Source organism: Photinus pyralis, unplaced genomic scaffold (assembly GCF_008802855.1).
Source record: "Photinus pyralis isolate 1611_PpyrPB1 unplaced genomic scaffold, Ppyr1.3 Ppyr1.4_LG5, whole genome shotgun sequence".
Taxonomy (NCBI): Eukaryota; Metazoa; Arthropoda; class Insecta; order Coleoptera; family Lampyridae; genus Photinus; species Photinus pyralis.
The window spans coordinates 46355883-46375399 of NW_022170596.1; the positions used below are offsets into that span (position 1 = coordinate 46355883).

General features: G+C 37.1%; 2 protein-coding genes and 1 long non-coding RNA gene across 4 annotated transcripts in view; 1 reads left to right on the forward strand and 2 right to left on the reverse strand.

Moving 5' to 3' along the window:
• Nucleotides 1-290: 290 nt before the first annotated feature.
• Nucleotides 291-18138, forward strand: LOC116171198 (tripartite motif-containing protein 45-like). Of its 2 annotated transcripts, none has more exons than XM_031487897.1 (7): nucleotides 291-439; nucleotides 4907-5253; nucleotides 9837-10102; nucleotides 10148-10348; nucleotides 10473-11076; nucleotides 17539-17786; nucleotides 17833-18138. In XM_031487897.1, the coding sequence occupies exons 2-7, from the start codon at nucleotides 4917-4919 to the stop codon at nucleotides 18085-18087; spliced, it is 1911 nt and encodes a 636-aa protein (XP_031343757.1). In that variant the 5' UTR covers nucleotides 291-439; nucleotides 4907-4916; the 3' UTR covers nucleotides 18088-18138. The 2 variants fall into 2 exon arrangements, with proteins under 2 accessions (XP_031343757.1, XP_031343758.1); XM_031487898.1 differs by having other exon boundaries at nucleotides 17539-17742; nucleotides 17833-18052.
• LOC116171199 lies at nucleotides 13781-14856 on the reverse strand. Its single transcript, XR_004145395.1, has 2 exons — nucleotides 14476-14856; nucleotides 13781-14175 (listed from the first exon to the last, which is right to left on the reverse strand). It is a non-coding gene; the product is annotated as an uncharacterized LOC116171199 (long non-coding RNA).
• LOC116170774 overlaps nucleotides 18096-19517 on the reverse strand; it is a 2252-nt gene continuing 830 nt past the window's right edge. Inside the window, exons 2-5 of the mRNA XM_031487276.1 lie at nucleotides 19372-19486; nucleotides 18474-18697; nucleotides 18260-18422; nucleotides 18096-18203 (exon numbers count right to left, since the gene is read on the reverse strand). Coding sequence (XP_031343136.1) covers nucleotides 18163-18203; nucleotides 18260-18422; nucleotides 18474-18697; nucleotides 19372-19486 — 543 coding nt within the window. The 3' untranslated portion in view covers nucleotides 18096-18162. The remainder of the gene's footprint in view (nucleotides 18204-18259; nucleotides 18423-18473; nucleotides 18698-19371; nucleotides 19487-19517) is intronic.

Here is a 19517-nt window from a genome sequence, read left to right on the forward strand (position 1 = left end):
TGATGAGCCTCAACCCTTTCACATAAAACAAATTAAAACATGCCTGATGTAATCAAAGTGTAATTGCCTTTATTTTATACCATCGCTCATTTAGTAAATGCATGTAAAATCTGCAAACGGCACGTACTTTGACTTTGTGCCATTCCTTGCGATTGTTGTACTTGTCATTTACTATTCATTGCCAATTTTCAAGATTCCAATAGGCGGGCCCGTCTCGTAACAAAACTGACTACAATAAGGTAAATGCCATACAAATCACTTAATTATAACTTCAATGGGGACGACTGTAAACATACGCTAACTAAAATCAGTCTGCTTTGAACCGGCGCGGCGTCGGTATTGAACGTGGCGTCGTCGATTAAACCTAACGTGACGTCTACTACACGTACATACCATCTAATTAGTGCGCTGGTTTGGGGGTTCTTTTTTAATTTGTTTGGTAAGAATTTTTTTTATAAATAAAACCTGGTGCTGTTGTGTAATTTTTAGTTTAATTTTTAACTCAATTCTTGCCAATTTGCTAATAATACATACCGCCTTGAAATGAATACGGAAGTTATTTGCAAACGGTCAGTACTGTAAATAGACGTTTCGCTAACACCTGATGATTTTACGTACCTGCAGCCCAAGTAGTCTAATGGATAAATTTAGTTTTTTTTTTTGTTATTAATTGCATACTGGCGTAGCAATACCTACTGGCATTGTTATTAGGGCAAAGACCTATGCCATAGGTTAAAATTGCCAATTTGTTTTATATTTATAAAAGTAACTTTACCTTCTTTTATTTAAATAAAGAAAGAAATGCGATACTAACGCACTTTTTATACGTTTTATATACCTATAATAAAAATTAGTTCGGGAAACGGCAACATTCCAGACTTTTATTCGTGGAACTCTATTATATACAATATAAAGTATATATACACATTATATAGTATGTATATAAGCATTACTAGCGTTTTCGATGAGTATAATATTCAAATGTCTATTCGAGCAAAACCGGAAAATCTAAATCCTCCCCATCAAAAGAAGTCGCTTGACTGTTTGCATCCTCCCAAAAGAAAAACTGACAACTTTCAAAAAATCAAACAAAAACACCAACAATGCAATGATATTGTAATGTAAATTTAATGACGTGTAAATTTATAACAGTCTTGAAAAGAATTGATTTATAACAGTTAAAATATCATTTGTCACTCACGAAGACACAATTTATAACAGCGCGAACTATTTATTACTTCGGCGTTGAAAGTGGAACTGTCTTGAATCATAAATCGATTTGCTTATATGTTCTCAAATAAGCACGTCATATTTCTCGGAAAGATTTCGCCACACCCTTCGTTTTCTGCAATATTCGCTACACAGGCTTCTCCCCACTCTTAAAACTGTTGCTTCTCGCAATACGGACGACGGTGGTAGCGCAGACACAGTCCCAGGCAACTATTGTTCCATTGGACGAACTTGATGGCGGTACTTGCACGAAGAGCCCCTCGTGCATCATCCATTTTTGAAGAAAAGGGTATCCACCGTCTTACGAGTAGGTTGAGGGGTTCCTCTGGGGCGACAGACCAATATTTTCACCCAGGTGCCCCGGAATACTGCGCACGATACGCCAGTCCTGCCTATCAAAACCACATCCGATCTTCGGAATTACCATCATTGTAACGCCATGAATATGTAGTTGTCGTTTCAAGTTTTGTAGAGCATTCCAAAAACGGTCACAAGACCGGTTTTTTGTTGCCAGATAATAAAGAAACCGTCCCTGCTCCTGCAGAAAACACATCTTATCCACCTCGGGACGTTGAAGGTAATTCCGCTGGTGCTTCAAACAAATCTTTAGATTCCTCACGGAATCGCGTTCGACCATCCCGTCTGACTGTGAGTGTAAAACAGTGGTTCTCGTCTTGCAAATGTCCAATAACTGAGGCAGGCTTTTGAATTACGCCCATTCGAAATTTCGTCCATGGTCAGAGTGTATAGTTCCAGGGGTACTCAAAATCTGCTACAAAGTTCTTTTACCAGGAACGTCTACCACGGTTGCCACTTTTTGATATTGTGGCGCATATGCTTCTGTCAATTTGCTGTCATATAGTCCATGGCCACCAAGATGTATTTGTTTCTAAAATCTCCGGAAAGAGGCCTGCGATATCAATGACTTTTCTTTCAAATGGACTACCCATAAAATGCGCATTTCTGCACCATTCCTTCACATTTTGTTTGCAATTCACCCAGTAGAAGCGTTTACGTACCTTAACCAGCGTTTTCGTCACTCCTAGACGCCCTCCCGATATGCATCGTGCATTTGTCGTAATATTTCAGATTTCTTGCTCTGCAGTATCACTAACTGCACCATGGTGGACGTGCCATCATCATTTTCTCGAATCCTCTTCAGAATATCATCTTCTAGCCGTAACAAATCCCACTGAGGTCAATACGCCTTTAGAACTGGACCGTATTGAGATACCTCTTCCCAGGTTTCCTTTTCGTTGTCCGGAATGGTACTTGGGTGCTTGTCAAAAAAGGATTACCATTTGAAAATACTAGTTAGACACGAAAATGTAATTTTGACAAATTGTTTTATTTCGATCTCTCATATTAGCCACTAAAACTTTGCGATTGTAATTTTTTTGCGATCACTTAAGGTCCTTAGATTAGTTTGGGTCGGATCATGGCCACCTATGTAGATGCAATATTAAAAATGGCTCTAAAAAAATCCAGTAGGCATAAAACCTTTTGAAAAGGTTCAGAATGATTCAGAATAATTGTCACAGAAATCCAAAAATGCAAAAATATACAGGGTGTGTTCTATTTAAAGATTCAAAACCTGGGCCATTTCCCATGAAACCGGAAGTGGGCGGAAAGGTATATCGGCACTATAAGCAAAAGGAAGAATTTATGAAGGTAACCTTTTATAATGAAATTGTAAGAGCTCTACCGTGTCAATTTAAACGTAGGACTTCACTTTAGAGGCTGTACAAATATAGATAATCGATTAATCATTACGTTGTGCAAACTACCCAAGGTGGGTGGATATAAGTTGATCAATGCCTAATAAGTAGATAAACAAATTCAATCGGAACATTTATCTAACAAAAAAATAGAATGACGATGGAAGAATGATTTGATTTGCTTCCATAATTAGCTGTTATAAATTAGAACACATGAGAACGTTAGGATTTGGTAAGTCCCAGAACCCTTGAAATCGCTTTCCCACGCATTTAAGACGCATTTTAGAGCTGAATTCGATCATAATCCTCTATATCAGAATGTGGGCAAAAATTTTAGGAATCGTATAATTTCACAATCAATTGTTGGGTGAAAATTTTCATAAATTCATTAATAAAAGATCCTACAATTTTTAGGATACTGATGAATACCAAACATTCCGAAATTTCGGCGAAAAGCTTGAGATTTTGAAGATAACTTTACAGAATCTCGTACCCCAACGATTTTTTTCTCAAAATTTGGAGATTTTTCGAATATTATCAGGAGATTAGGATGGAGCTGCTGTCGGAAATTCCTGGCTGTCCATTCGCCATTAAGTGTCCCTGACTTCAAAATCATGTATATGATAAGGCTCTTTCTAAGTTCTTAGCGATTGTTAAGTTAGGATTCTCAAAAGCTCTTACAGGCTATACAGGCTACTGAGAGGCTGTGGCGACCATTAGAACCTCAGGGAGAGAAGAGATTTGGTGACTTGTGAAAGCATTGTTAACCACTAATGACCAATAAAGTTTCTTAAAAGTTCTTAAACGTTCTAAAGACTTTTAAACAGTCTTAAAAGCCTTTCATGCTCTTGAAGATCCTAAAACTTCACGAATACACCTCTTAGTGAGGATCATTGAGGTTTGTTGGAAACTCCTTTAAAATCCTTTGAGAGCCCTGAAGAGGAATCTTTTGGATGGATAAGGTTCTCTCTTAAAATGCTTTAGTAGGTGTTACCTTCAGGTCCAAGTGTTGACTTTTTTATGTTACGCATTTTTTAAGGTGGAATAATTTTTCACAATCTTATTCTAGTATCATGTTGCTTCTTAAACTTATGGTCCTAGTAGTTGATTGTTTGTGAACCTGAGGTAAAACCACAGTAGAACAAAATTCATATTGCGTGTAGCCCTATAATAAAGACATGTGCAGTTAGTTATTGACATGTGTACAGTCGTGCAGAAATTAGCAAGTTTAGTAAATCGTTCAAGTGAGAAAGCATAAAATTGATCTATTTTTAAACACTAACCATTTTGCTTTTGCACTATATTCATATTAGTCAGAGTTATTTTTGCGAAATTGGTACTTGAAACCTTTAACAATTAATAGCCGCATACGCCGTGACTTATCCAACAACAAACCCTTAAATTTTTTCGGCTTGGTTTTGACTATTGATGCAGAAATCGACTTCTCGAACAAACGAAGTTAGAAAATAGGGGGGTTCTCAAACGTATTTAGATCGTTTCTGGCAAGTCATAACTTTTGTGATTATTTCTATATATAGAGATGTTTAACTGGGGTAGCTAATAGGGCCAAGTTCAGAATACAGATGTTAAATCCTTCACGCTTTAACATGCGGATGTGCAAATCAACGTAAACTCTCGCGTCTTGGACTTTTTTAGCACTTTAGGCATTAATCTCATTGTAGTAAACGTGAAAAAAGGCGCGAGCGTTAACCTCACCCCAAAGAAATGCAAGTTATTCATATATCTTGTACTACAGTTATTTTAAGAACTTAAGTGGAGAAATTATCCATGCGTATTTATTACCCACTATTCGGCATTCTATAGTTTTATTTTCAAAGCTCGAATTGCGCTACAGAAGCACGCATAAATAAAACTAAAGCAACAATCACAACGCGTGAGCTTTAATCATCGTTTCAAATTATGTTTGTTATTAAAATAGTAATATTTTACTGTTTCAGATTGGGAGTCATGATGGAAGTCGATCATATTTCATATATTTTTGGAAGTTTCTCGAGACGTCGGAGCCAAGAAGTCGGTGCAATGAAGCGTCGTTCATTGGAGGCGCCCAAAATTTCCCACGATCGTTCGAATTCGGCACCGCAGCATACGTCCAAAAAAATGGAAACGTCGTCATCTAGAACTAAGAGCATGTGCGGATACAAGCAGGATGATAACAAGTTTAGGTGTCCGTTTTGTAAACATTTCTTTGAGGAACCTCGCGTTTTACCCTGTCTGCATACGTTTTGTACGAAATGCTTGGAAACTATGGAGAAAATTAAAGGTGGAGTCGAGGTCGAATCCGAAAGTGAGTATTTAGATGCCAATCCGAATCTTTGCCTTGACGGAAAAGTATATATTTCTAAATAATTTGGGTCTATCTAAATTTGAACTTTATTTTAAGTAGGAACCATTATTATAACTGGAATAATAGAGGAAGTGGAAGACTAAGAGGCAACCTCCTGAGAGACATTACAAATTTTCTACCTGCAATAATACTTCCGGGCCAGTTGAACCAATCTCAAGTTTGGTTGCATTCCTTCATCAGTCTTATGGGTAATAGTTACTCAAATATCTTTCATGGTGTGGGAGATATGTTTCACCACCATATTTTGTAAAAAGACCCTCGCAATGAAATGCTTTCGAAAGCTACCACTGGCGCTGTCTTTGCACCAATGACCACTTTAGGACGTACTGACTTGCAAATAGAGAATAGACTCAATATCTATTTAAAACTACTGCATTTCACCCTAATACGAATAGCTTTAGCGTATTTTTTATGTATAAATTGTGCATAATTCTTGTGCAGACAAAGCGCATTTTTTAAACCGACATACCTTACTAAATAATTAGGTTATATGCGGTAGTAGCATGCTAAATTTATCGATGTTTAGCTTGTTGATAGATGACTAATGGAGAGGAGGCTCTTTACACATAAACATGTAAAGGTCGTCTGGCACACATTCAAAATCTACGCTATATAATGCAAAGAGAATTAAGCCCTTAGAAATTCTCCGCAATATTGCATTTTTCCTTTTTCTCCTTTAAGTGTTTACATGGCCATCTCATCTCAACCGCCCTTTGGGAGTACCTTCTCCGACAATCCGTTCTGCGTATATTTGCACTGAAGCTTTTGACATCACCGAATAGATATGTCTTGTCCAGACGATTCATTTTGCCTTTATGAGTACTTTCCTCCGACATACCGTTTTCGAGATATTCGCGCTTAAAGTTTTCACCAATGGATGTATTTCTTTCAGACATCCTAGTTACCCTTTGTGAGTACCCTCCTCCGACACTCCGCTCGTAAGATGCGAATTATAACCGGCTATGATAAGGCGTCCAGGAGCCTGGTCTGCGAAATCTATCAAATAGCGCTTTAACTCTGCTTAAAACGAATTGTCTTAGATTAACCCACAATGGTTAGCAGAACAAAAATAATCATTATAATAGCCCAACTACATCAAAAACCTAAAATCAATTTTTTAATCAAGCAAGTGCGTCCAAAATCAACCGAAAAACGATTTATCCTTGATTTCAAAATCTATAAAAAGAACTGGTTTTCTCAGGTCAACCGAGAAACGATATAGAATCCAGACTTGATTTGTTACAATCGACATGAAAAGCTAGTCCAGTCAGTCTATCACGTTTCGCCATGAAAACCTTTAGGTACATTAGGTACATCTCTGTCGATGAAAAAATCACTGAGTTGAAATTCTGCTGATTAACAATATCAAACAATGATAAAAGGAACTTCCCGAAAAGTCATGTAGTGGACTATTTATGTGTACAAAGCAAAATAAGTTATGGTATAGATATTCTTATAAATAAAAAACTTAGCACTGCGCAGTCTGCGCCTGCGCACATCTAATATTTAAAATATATGAGATACGTTAGCCTTAACTAGAAGAATCTTTGGTTAAAATCTTAAAAAAATATCTCCATAAGTAAGTAAGATAGGATTCCGCAGTTTGCCATGCGCACATCTGATTTTTACAATATGCGATATGCTTGTTTTTACTTGAAGCACCTTTAGTTAAAATTTCAAAAAAAATCTCTACAAATAAGAAAGTTAACATTGCGTATTCTGCGCATGCGCACACTAATCGTCAAGATTTTTACGCTACCGAATGCAAAACGAAGCTTTATTTTCTTTGTATTTTTCGATGTGATTGTTAGTGCTATAAAAAAGTAATATAGGCGTCATGTGCTTTTTGGGCCAAACTTAAAATGGTAGAATTAAAATTCGGAAATATTCGCTCGCTCTAAATTTTTTGAATGGAACACCCTGTAATCTAAAAAGATAGCATATTACATTCTCTTTGCTAAATAATAACAATGAACAATTCAAGATTAAACATTTTACAAAATAAAAATTCAAACATATTTTTTAATTGAATCATTTCTACCTTTTTATTTCACGTTTTTAATTAGTTTGAATGTTTTGAATATCATTCCTGGTGTTATATTTTTAAAAAGATAATTTAATATCCCATATTTTAAATTAAAATATATAGGGTGTTCCGTTTAAGAAAATGACCTAAGGTCCAATAACTTTTTTTACCTGATCCCGTAAACTTATTTTGAAAACAATGATTATTCAACAATCATTATACAGAAACTTTTGTAAGAAACATATTTAGGGATCTCTGTTAACTAGAAACAGCGTCATTCTGAAATTGACAATTTTTTGATTTTACCATTTTAAGTTTGGCCCAAAAGAAAGACAGATGTCTATAATACTTTTTTAATAGCACTAACAATTACGGAGATATCCTAGAAAAATGTCGAAAATGCGACACCCTGTATATATAATATTTTTCTACATAATAGCCAGCCCTTTCGATGCAGGTGGGGAGGCGAATAATGCCTGCTTCGAAAAGGTCTTCCGCATGCTCCCTCGCGCGCTTGCTCTTTCTAACGCCAATGTTGAGACTTAGGTACCTATTGAGGGACGGCCCACCCAAGTTGAAGCTCCAGCGGTTTTGACACCAATCTCCCAGGCCATTTCCGATGTTCGAATTATTCTGTAAATGTTTCGTGCAACAGAGATCTAGAGTACTGCTGGAACGTCCCAAAAAGTCTTACTCATCGGGACCAATCCACGACTGTCACGAGCCGCATTCTCAATTTTTTTCGCCAGAATCGCAGCCCCCCCTCATGCGCAGACTGCGCAAGGCCAATTTTCTTATTTATCGAGATGTTTCTTTGACATTTTAACCAAAGATGCTTTTAGCAAACTTATAGCATATTGTAAACATCAGATTAATGTGCGCATGCGGATGCGCAATATCAACTGCACAGTCAGTGCCAACTTTCTTACTTATGAAGATATTTCTTTAAAATTTTAACCATAATATGCCTCTAGTAATGAAAGCATAGCGCACATAGCTACGACCTTTAGGGAAGTACACTGATTAATTAATGGAAAATGCGTTTTTCGCGTTAGGACCAAAACCTTTTTACTTGTTTATAAATTGTTCCACATCATTACATCAAAAGGAGGTGATGGGGATATATCTAATTTATTTTATTTACGTTATTACGTAATATTTACACTGAAATTCAGAAGTGGTTTTCCAAAAATAATAAAAGTCATCAATTTTAACTAACGTACATCAAGTTTTTTTTATAGTTTAATCAATGAAATCTAACATACAAACATGTAAATGTAACCGACTCGTGTTTCAGCGAATCTAAAGGTTGCGTGACCTTATTAAGGTCCGGTTGTATAATGTCAGTTTAAACTTCAGTTTATAGTTGAATTGCGGGTTAAAGGATTTGATTTGCTAATATTTCACAAGTTGGTATTTCTCAGATCTGTCAGTTAAACCCAGGGTTAAACCAAACTGAAGTTTAACCTGACATTGTACAATCGGGCCTAAGCCTCCCAGGTACGATCATGAAATTGATAAAAATGGCTAGAAAGTAGAGCGGGTACCTTAATTAAGCGTTTTCAACAACAAAATTTGCGAGAGAAGCCCTAATTTTCCACACTCTTAATACAAAGTCCACATAATTTGGTCGAAATGTGAGCTTATGACACATTTCAGGATAACTTTTAAGTTGGTAAGGGTGTGCGCGTAACATTCCAACTTAAATTTCTTAAGAGGTTATGCTATTTTTCCAAGATTTTACTGTAGAATTAGGTATTTCCCAAATGTTGTCTTTTGGTCTTTTGTATTTCAAATTCGTGGCCCAGGATTGGGACCTCCGTAACGGTGAGAGATACAGTGTAGGTTAAATGGGGGCAAATCTGTGAAATTTCTGAAATATTTTCTTTGAAAAATAATTGACATATGACCAAAACACTGAATCTGAAATCGGGAATGGACGATTCCCGTTAGCGCCTACTATGGACACTTTTTTTCGGAGAATCTAAGCTAATATCAGAATGTTCATAGCACGCTAGATGTAGAAGCTATAGGCTAGATCTTGCTGAATCAGCATGGCTATGATGCATTCAAATGAATTTCTTTTTTTTGTTCTCTATCTCTATCCGTAAAAATGCCAATATGGGGCCCGTAAGAAATAAGAAAGTAGTAGCCAGTAGCTTCTACATCTAGCGTGCTAGATTCAGATTCATTATAACATTAAAGTCTCCCCAATAATAAACTGCTATGGTTTAGTCTGGTGCTTATCTTCAAAGTAAAATGCGGAGTGGAAGTAATGCAGTTCAATAATGTGGGCTGCTGAAGAGGGTATCATTACATTGACCCCCTCTCGAAACAAACTGGCGTAATCAATCGTCTAGGCTGGTCCTCTCGTTATACATGAAGCGATAGGGTGGATACATACCGAAACCTATGGGCGATCAAAGAAATAATTTGATCCATTGGTGCATATCTGAAACTCTCTCATAAATTGAACTAATTAAATTGTTCGTTTCAGCCACTATCAACGTTCAAACAGAGGAGTTAAATACAAGACAAGATCCTGATTCCGAGGGTTCCGGCTATGGTAGCGACAAATGCGAGGTCACACGCGACAATAGGACAAGGTTAATATGTCGTATGTGCGGAATTCCGTCACCCTTGCCTCCCGAAGGTGTAAGAGGATTGCCGTTACATTACCTCATACAACACCGAATGATACTCGCAACGCTCAACTCCTCATCGACACAGCTTCTCTGCGATTTTTGCCTGAACGACGTTCTTGTAAGGTGTTGAAACGTTTTCCTCAGCTTGATCGTTATATTTTAGGCAATTTACAGATGTACGAACTGCGCGTACAACTTGTGCGATACATGTGCAGAAGCTAGTGCTCGGCAGAAATGCTCAAAACATGAAATTTTGCACTTGGATGACGCTCGTAAAAGAGGTATTAGTCGAGTCCGGCGACAAATCATGTGCTCTGAACATCCAGATCGAGAGTTGGAAGTGTTTTGTTCGACGTGCTGTCAGGTACATTTTTACATTTGGGCACGTGTTCGATGGAATTATCCTCAAATTCAAACATATGCAACACGCCTTAACTACCGTCTCAATGTTAAATTGCTGCCATCCATTTAAAAATATCCTTTTACAGGTGATTTGTAGAGATTGTACATCCGCCTCTCACAAGGGACACATGTGCGAGTTGGCATCACGTGCTGCAAAATCCTTTACGGTCACAATGAGAAAGGCATTGGAGCGAGTGCGAAACATCGCCAAGGAAACGATTGAGTTATCCACACGTCTGCAGGGGGATTCGAAACGCATTCAAAGCAGATGCGATCGGGTTAAACAGGAAGTGGAAAGATATATGGATGTGTATCTCAGCGAGATAGAAAGACATCGCCAAAGATTATGTGATCAAATACAAGACGCCCAACGAGAAAACTTGGATTGTATCGCTGTGCAACAGGCCGAAATACAAAGAAGGCTAAGAGATGCGAAGGAAGTTGTCATTTTCACTGACGATTTATTAACCGAAGGCACTGATGTCGAATTATTGAGCTTCGTAAGAACGCTATTGAAAAGACTGGAAAGGTACAGTGAATTAGAGCTGTCTCACAATTGGAAAGTACCTGATAACTTACAGTTCCTACCCGATGAAATAGCAAAAGATGTGAGTGAGGACTTGTGTCCAATATATGGTGTTATTACAACGCAAACCGTCTCACCCCAAAATTGCGTACTGCAACTTGAAGGTAGGTAGACTTTTTTTACTTAATTACTCGCGACGCTTTTTTCTGAAATTTATGTTTCCGACGTTTTCTTGAAATTTACTAGTACATAAATAGCTCTGTCACCAATAATCTCACATCTCAAGGCTGAAATTCCGTATTTTGACAGCAACGTACACAAATGTGAGCAGTAGACCTTTCGGTTATAATTTAGAGCCAAATACTTTGTCAATGACATTGAAACGCTCGATTTTTATCGGCCTAGGATTTTTTCCACTAATTGTGTAATATTTCTAGGGTCAGATATTTATAACTTCAAACACGCATTTTCGTTCTCGGCGTTTTGAATTTGATACAAGGTTTACTACTTAGACTGCGGTGTTCTATTTTCCAGTTTCTGTTCATCACCACATCTACCGGGCGATTCATTAGAAGTGATGATCGTTTGAATTTCGCGCGTAAGGTTTTAGTGTTTTTTGCATTATTAAATTGACGGTTTGAATTTCGTTAGTAATTTTGTTCTGTCCATTGGTTCTGTCATGACTGTCATTTAAGAAACCAGTGTCGCCGTTAAATGTTGTGTGCCATTTGCGGTTTATTACTTTTTCCATTTTGAACAATTTTTAGAGTTGATGCACTAAAATATGTAAGAAACGTGACTAGTGTTAGTTTATAATTTGTGGTAAAACAGAAGCGGTATTTGTAGATTATAAATAAGTAAACGATTTACTGAAAGCATGATGATACACCACTGCAATTAAATAAATGATCATCAGTTAGTGCCAACTTCATAATTTTTTTGATTTGCGGGAAATTCAAATTGTCCTCACTTCTAATGAATCACCCGGTATAATAATTATTCAGACGGTATCTCGACACCTGGTGGTGACCGTGGAAAGTAGGTCAAAGTGGAGTTCACCTGCCTCGTGGCTGTGACCTTGAAAAATAAGTCGAGGTGAAACATTTCAAGAAGTCTGTGTCCAGTGAATTTAAACAAGACATCGTCATTCGCCCAGATACTTATAGATTTATGAACGCGAACGCGAACCAAAACGTGAACGAGAACTCAAACGTGAACGATTTGCGTTCCGTTTATGGGTTCGATTGGTGTTCACGTGTCGGTTCAATTCGCGTTCATCATGGGGTTTGGATTCGGGTTTAGACTAGAAAGTATTACATGCCCATTATGGGATGCAAGCTACTAAATCTAAGTACCTTGAACCAGTCATTGACCTCGAAAATGAAATATGACACCACACAATGGATACATTGACCTTTGATGATCTTCAAGATGGAATATATGACACCGCAAGGACCTGGTTATTGAAATTTGATAACGTGAAAATGAAATATGACACCACATATGGGAGTCTCGAACGGTGACCAACCTTTGGACTTTGAGCGGCGTGCAAACTTTGGACTTTGAACGGCGACCAACCTTTGGACTTTGAACGAGCAACCTTTGATGACCTTTGACAATTTTGGAGATCATCATATTGCTAACCTGTAGAGATGTCTATTTAGTTTTGAAATTCCTCGTAAAGAGGAGAACCAGATATCGACACCCGAATTAACCCTTATTGGAATTGAGTCAGAATATCCCTACATGGCAATCTCCATGACATATGACAACACAAACATGTGCCTATTGACCTTGGAAGTGAAATAAGATACGACAATAATTCCCTAGCTTAGAATAAACGGGGCACCGCAACGAAAGGGATCGTTGATCTTTGGCAAATCTGAAAGTGAAATGTGACAACACAAAACAATGAAGACGCGGACCTCTGATGGCCTTTAGATTCATCTCGACTTACTTTCCATGGTCACCACCAAATGGCTAAGGAATTATACCTAAACGATAGTGGATCTAGGAAGATAGCGGTGGTTAATATAAATTAATTCCTTTCGTTGAGGCTTCGCACTTGAATAACATGATAAGTAAAATTTGTGTTTACTAGTTTACTAACCACCCTCCTCCTCTCTCTCAATTTCAAAAATTACACTGGGCACCAATAAATGGTCATCGAATGTAAAAGTTACGTACGTTTTACTTTCCGAAACAACGTTTCAGGAAATAATTCATGGGGGTATCTCTTCATAAAGCAACAAAACTTGAAGGCTGCCTGTGACGCCTGCCTCTGGTGTGCATTCGATTTGCAGTTTTCATTGTATGTTACTTTAAACCATCGTGGTATTAATCAGCTATTGGTGTACGATATTGCATAAATATCACAACGGAAACCAAACATATCCACCTGATCACTTTGGTTAATCATCATTTTTAAAATTTTTAGTTACTAATTTTCCCGATAAGTATAGCAATGTCCATCATCAACTTTATTTCTTATGTGACTCGTAAAAAAGCATTTTTTATTACGATACAACGATGTACCTACACAAAAAATGTACACAAAAAATGGAAACTGCTGGTTTCAACAGGATGGTGCACCCGCGCACAACAACATAATCATGCGATAATACCTATCGGAGAAATTTTCAAATTTCCAGGAAATTTGTCCGATATGGCGGGTGGCGCTGTGAAATCTAACAGTTTCCACTTTTGTTTTTTTGTGATTGAAGTTGTGGGGTTAAATTAATTACAATCCCAAGTAGATTTTGACCCTGCGTACAAAATTAAGTACCCACAAATTAACGGGAGTGGGTAGGGGTAGCTTCGGGAAATTTGGTAATGGAGTGGGTAGGGGGAAGCTTCATGAAATCATCGTTGACAAATGACATGATCATGTTTGGTATTCACACTTTATAATTAATGCTAACCGTTTAAAAGCCTATAAAAATTTGTAAAAATACAAGGTGGTTATAAAATGTTAGAAAGCCATCTATGACACCAACATGGCCTATTGCACTTGATTTATAAAAAATTAAATAACTACATTTCCATGTCGAATTGTTCGGCATCGTCTGCAAATTGACCGAAAAAGTCCGCATTTCTCTTCTCGGCGCAAATTCTTTTAGACGGACTATGTTTCTTTTCAATACACTGCAAAGATCCATGATTTATTGCTATTGATTGCGGAATTTTCCAATTCGGCGGCGTGTTTGAGATTGGAGAGTTGCGCAAATTCATTATGACGGCTCTTTCATATACCATTTTTGTACCTGAAATACGAGAAATATAGTCAAAAGTGTGCGTTGTTTGCCTCTTGTTCTTATAGGGAAACTGTGACGGACATAAAGTTTTCTCTGATTGGCAGACTTTGAAACAAGTGGCCACTTGATTGAGGATGCACATTTTAATTCCTTAAGAATTTATTGCGGGGGTGATTTAGGCTCCTCTTCTGGTGCGTTTCTGCAATATTTGTTTTCTTCTCAAAATTACGTACCCAAAATGAAACAAATTGTTTCAAAATAAAATGAACCAATAATAAACTACACATCTAAGCAAAGTATTGTTCTTACCTACAGGCGTAGTAGAATACGCAGCACCCATCAAGGTTGGTGAATCACTAAGATGGGACGAATTTTTTGGAACTACAGAAATCCTTGTCAAAATTGGCTTGGCATCAGATACTTGTCCCGACATTTTACTGTGATACGAATAGACGATCACCCCGTTACCTATACCTTTCCTAATACTTAATATAGAATACAGTAACATGAATGAGACCGAAGCCAAAATTTATAGAAAAGCACTAATGACCGCTTCTCGTGTTTACCCTGATACCAGACACGTAGGACACCTTTCGGAACTTGGCATCAATCTTGTTTATCACTTCCATAAAATTTTGTTTACAGGACGGGAATTAACCGTCATTTAATTATTCTTTAATGTTTTTACTAGGTATTAATCGTACCTACTTATATACTTGAAATTTTATTGGCTTGTTTTTTCAATGTAGGTACCTATTTAAAAAACATAATTGCACGATTAAAGTAATCAAGTAATATTTTCTTATAAATCGATCAGTTATTTTCCGGTATTAATTATGTACAACATATTACATTCCTTTTACCACGCTACTCACTGTTAAATTCAAGCATAGGTAGGTACTCTAACAGTGTAAGCAATTTTAAAATTAACGTGATGTAACAAACATCGCCAACGAAGGGGTTGATTTTAATATAATGACTGCATCAGTTTCATTATCTCTATGTGTATTATTTATATAATTTGACTTTTTTTAAGTTTTCAAGTATAACAACATCCGCTATTTCGCATTTCAACTGTATTGACCCTAGGTATTTAACGTAATATTTTCTAAACCGTCAATTATCTCGTATAAATGAGGATCACCAAAAACCTCAATTCCCAATTTCACCCTCTTAATTTACACGTACCTACTTAGGCCCGGTGCACACGTCCGGTTTTTAAACATACGGCGCCGCTGCGGTACTGTAATTACACACGCGCGTGCGGCAACGTGTGAACCGGGCCTAAAACTTCGCTACCGTAGACGCACAAACTTTCTCCGTAAAAAAAATACACTCTCGATCATTCGAGTGCCTCGCCAATATATCCAATCACCCTGTGCTAATTTTACAGGTAGTTTACTTATAACCTCACGGTAATCTGCAGGTCGCGACTCTACGCGAATTAAGCACAGAAATACGTTAAAGGGCTCCCGTTACATATGCCACTAAGAGAGTTAGTTGTATGTGACATAGTTTTAAGTACCTCTGAAGCTGGGAAAGCTTCTGTTAAGAATATGATCGCGTTTCAAATACAAGAAAGAACGCAATGCTATGACTACTGATAGTTATTCCGTGTTGAGTGATCTGATTTCGTTATTCAATGGTTATATATTACGCAGATCGGTGTATTTACACTATCTTAAAGGTAAGAATTTAAATTAAATTGACGCATTCGTAGTCATAGTGTGGCGAATCTTCTAGAGCGATACCAAGGCGTCATCAAGTCCATAAATGAATGAAAGCGGATGTGACTCATTCTTTCTGTGAAATATAATATACTCTCTAGACTTTTCGAGAAGACTCCGAAAGCAACCTGCTTCTGCTTTTATCTACCTCAGAAGCGCTTAACACCACGCTGTATATCTTACCGTTACGGAGATTCCATTGACACGAACGAATTTGAACCACCCTCTGTACGCGTGAGCCACCAGTACTCTGTTAAGTCAACCACCGTGCGTTGACCCGTAGCGTGAATTTTATAAAGTGTTAAGAATTAACATGAAACAGTCAGCGCAGTTATTTCAACGACTACATGTAATTTATCACATACTTACTGTTTTTATTAGTGTAGCACTCTATAATAATCAAACAGAGCAAAAACAGTTGGAAGGAAAAGTTTTTGGTGACCATCAGCTAAACAGGATAATTTCCGGTTTAGAAACCATCACCGTAAATACGAACGATAGTGAAAATTTTAACCCATAACAACGGCGTGACCTGAAATAAAGTTTGCTTCCGAGAATATTATTTAGAAATTTAGGTTAGTAGGTAGATTGTACCATGGTTAGTAGGTACGAGAAAGAATAAAATGATTTCTATCTGCAATTACTCTTCAAAACAAAACAAATAAACATTGAGAAATCCTGTACGCGTGCACTTTGCTGAAGCCATCGAAAACCAGTTACCTACTACCTACGCCTTGCCGCGACCGACTTTTTTTGGCAATTTTGAACAGTCAAAGTTTATGACTTTTCACAATTGCTTATACAAGGCGTTTCTTTTTTCCCATAGTGCTATTGTTTCAGTTGCAAAATGTGTTGCCTAACCGAAATTCTTAAAATGTAACTAATGTAAGTATTAATTGCGAAGAAACTTTAATTCCACTTGTACATGCGGATAAAATGGCCCTTTGCACCGACAAATTTAAGCGGAGCTTAGCTTAAGCGTAGCTTAAAATCCATGGCAACGATTATTGAGACAATGGTTGCCATGGATTTTAAGCTAAGCTCGGCTTAAATTTGTCGGTGCAAACGGGCAAAACACTTATGCTTGAATGCGCACTGGCGGTTTCCTGTCATAGAAACGTAGCGCGTCGAGAGAGATGGAGCACAAGGAGGATCCACTAACTTTTAGCTAAAAACGATTAAAATGAAAATGCCTTCACAATCGCGCGATTAAAATTCGCCGTTCAATAACATTAACCGCAGAAATATGGTAGATACGTTCTTGCGAGCAAAGTCAAGCAGTAATCTCTTCAATTTTTTCGTGTCGGTTGTATTTAGGTAAGCTCGACTGTACTGCAAACAAGACGGAACGCAACGACCACGACCAGCGTTCCATTTTCACCAATAGTAAACCGGCATTCCGGCAGCGTCAGAACGAAACCGACGCAATTTTAGGACCAAAGACGTCATGGCTACACCGCGTGCTTCCCCAACACGTTCTTGATGCTTATCGCCAGACTTACTTTAGTTCACTTTCCGTACATAAAGTGGTACAAATGTAAATTTCCCTATGTTGAAATACAACGCGAAATCGAAATAATTTTTGTATGACTCAATATCAACATTTTCAATTCTTCCTTACGTACTAACAAAAACTACTTTGTAGGTTTAGAAAATATAAGGATAGGAAAAAAAATGGAAGTTACATTAGAAACATACGACAGCAGTAATGAACCACTGCAACGAGGCGGCGAGACTGTAATTGCAGACCTAAGGCATCGCGATGCAGGTATTTCCAGATCAGTGCAAGTAAAAGTAGAAGACAACCGCAATGGTACTTACAACCTCAAGTTCACACCGGATGTGGCAGGTAAACTACTTCTATCAGTATTGATAAAAGGCCAACCAATTAAGGTAGGTTTTAATATGATATAACTTTTACATAATAAATCTTTCGTAGGACAATCCATTTCCGATAGTGGTCAGAACATTAAGGCCACATCATGGTACATTTCACTGTTGCACATTCTGCTCAAGTGGTGGGAGTAAGGAGGCAACGTGTGGTTGTGGGGGAAAAATGCCGGGTGGATACAGAGGTTGTGGTCATGGGCACGATGGACACCCCGGTCGAAGGCACTGGTCTTGCTGTGGAAATGCTTTAGAACATTCTGAGTGTGTTCGCGCAAGTTCTACACATTACCAATTTACATTGTAAATATTATATTGTTTTCAAAAACATATTTATTTCAATTATAAACATTTCGAATATTTAACTATATCACAACTTAAATCAACTGGCACTGTTGCAAAAAGATCCTGAGAACCTAGTTTCTACAACAAAGTTTAAATTATTGTTATTGTATAGGTACCAATATTGTTCTACTTACGTTTGAGTATAACTGGAGCCCTCTTCTGTGAGCAAACTTTGGTTAAAATATAAAATAAAATTGTAAGTAACGAAATAAAAACAGTAGATATAATAAAACCAAGTTCATTTCTATGTCTAAATTTGCAGCAATTACTACTCCAATATCCTCTAGTTCCGTTCATCTAAATTAAACACATGTAAAAGTGACAAATTTTAATAATCTAAAAGCATACCACATCGACGACATCCATACAAACACCTCCTCTGTTTTCATAACTGATCGCAATGTAGAACTTGTTCAATTCATTGTATTGCTTCGCACAATTCTGGCACACTGTAGTTGCGTTGACATCAGGCTGTTTGATACAGTCGGTCAAGTTAGTAAATAATACATTAAAGGTTGTTGTTTCGACAGATGAAACGTTTGTTAATGTGCCGTTGTCCATTTGAAAGCACTCTGTAAGTTGAGATCTGTTAATGTCCATGTTCTCTTTTCTTTTGAATCTATATTATTTGAATTTGAACCTATGGCGTGGAAACATTTAATAAGCGACGGAATTCGACGAAGTATAAATGGGAGAAGTCAGTCAATAATTAAATGGATGGGAAATATATGAAAAATCCAACCTCCCTCGCCTAGTCTATTTAAAACGTTTACGCAACTGTCCAGAACAACCCCAAAACACAGTAGTTCCCTTTTACCTCTATTTCGATTCTTGTAATTAAAACTGAAATTATTTCGCGTTCTTCAATGTTCAAACATTGGGTTACGATTGAACGTCAAATACCAACTTTTAAATAATAAAAAAATAAAATGAAAAAAATAAATAAACAAAAATAAAATAAAATCACAAATAAATCAAATAAAAAAGACACCCTCAAAATTAATCTTTTGTTATTTTTTAAGGTGTAAAGTGACTATGGTAAAGAAAAGTAGGCGCTTGAAGCCCCCAGGCAACAAGTCCAAAATAATGACTTACTCCATTTGGGAAAATTCTTTATTTGGGTTGTTTAAATAAGTGTAGTTTGAGTAATTAATATTTCTTTAGATTTTTTATAATGTAGACCAGTGACCAGCGTTAGGTGTCTTTTTGAACGCGTGATTATATGTTAAAAAAAATGAATACTTACTATCACAGTTTGCTCTGTTCCATAATTCATTAGCATTACCATACAGAGTTTCTAATATTTCCAAGTTATCGAGATGAATGTAACCATCCAGACACACTCCATCTTCATCCTTAGACTAAAAGTATTAAAAAGTAAATAAGTAAAAA

What these genes read in the sequence shown, in the direction of transcription:
- LOC116171198 (XM_031487897.1), top strand. Translation starts at nt 4,917, where the DNA reads ATGATGGAAGTCGATCATATTTCATATATTTTTGGAAGTTTCTCGAGA. An exon ending in TTTGCCTGAACGACGTTCTT is followed by an intron (nt 10,103 to 10,147) that starts GTAAGGTGTTGA and finishes GTTATATTTTAG; the next exon opens with GCAATTTACAGATGTACGAA. An exon ending in TTGCGTACTGCAACTTGAAG is followed by an intron (nt 11,077 to 17,538) that starts GTAGGTAGACTT and finishes ACTACTTTGTAG; the next exon opens with GTTTAGAAAATATAAGGATA.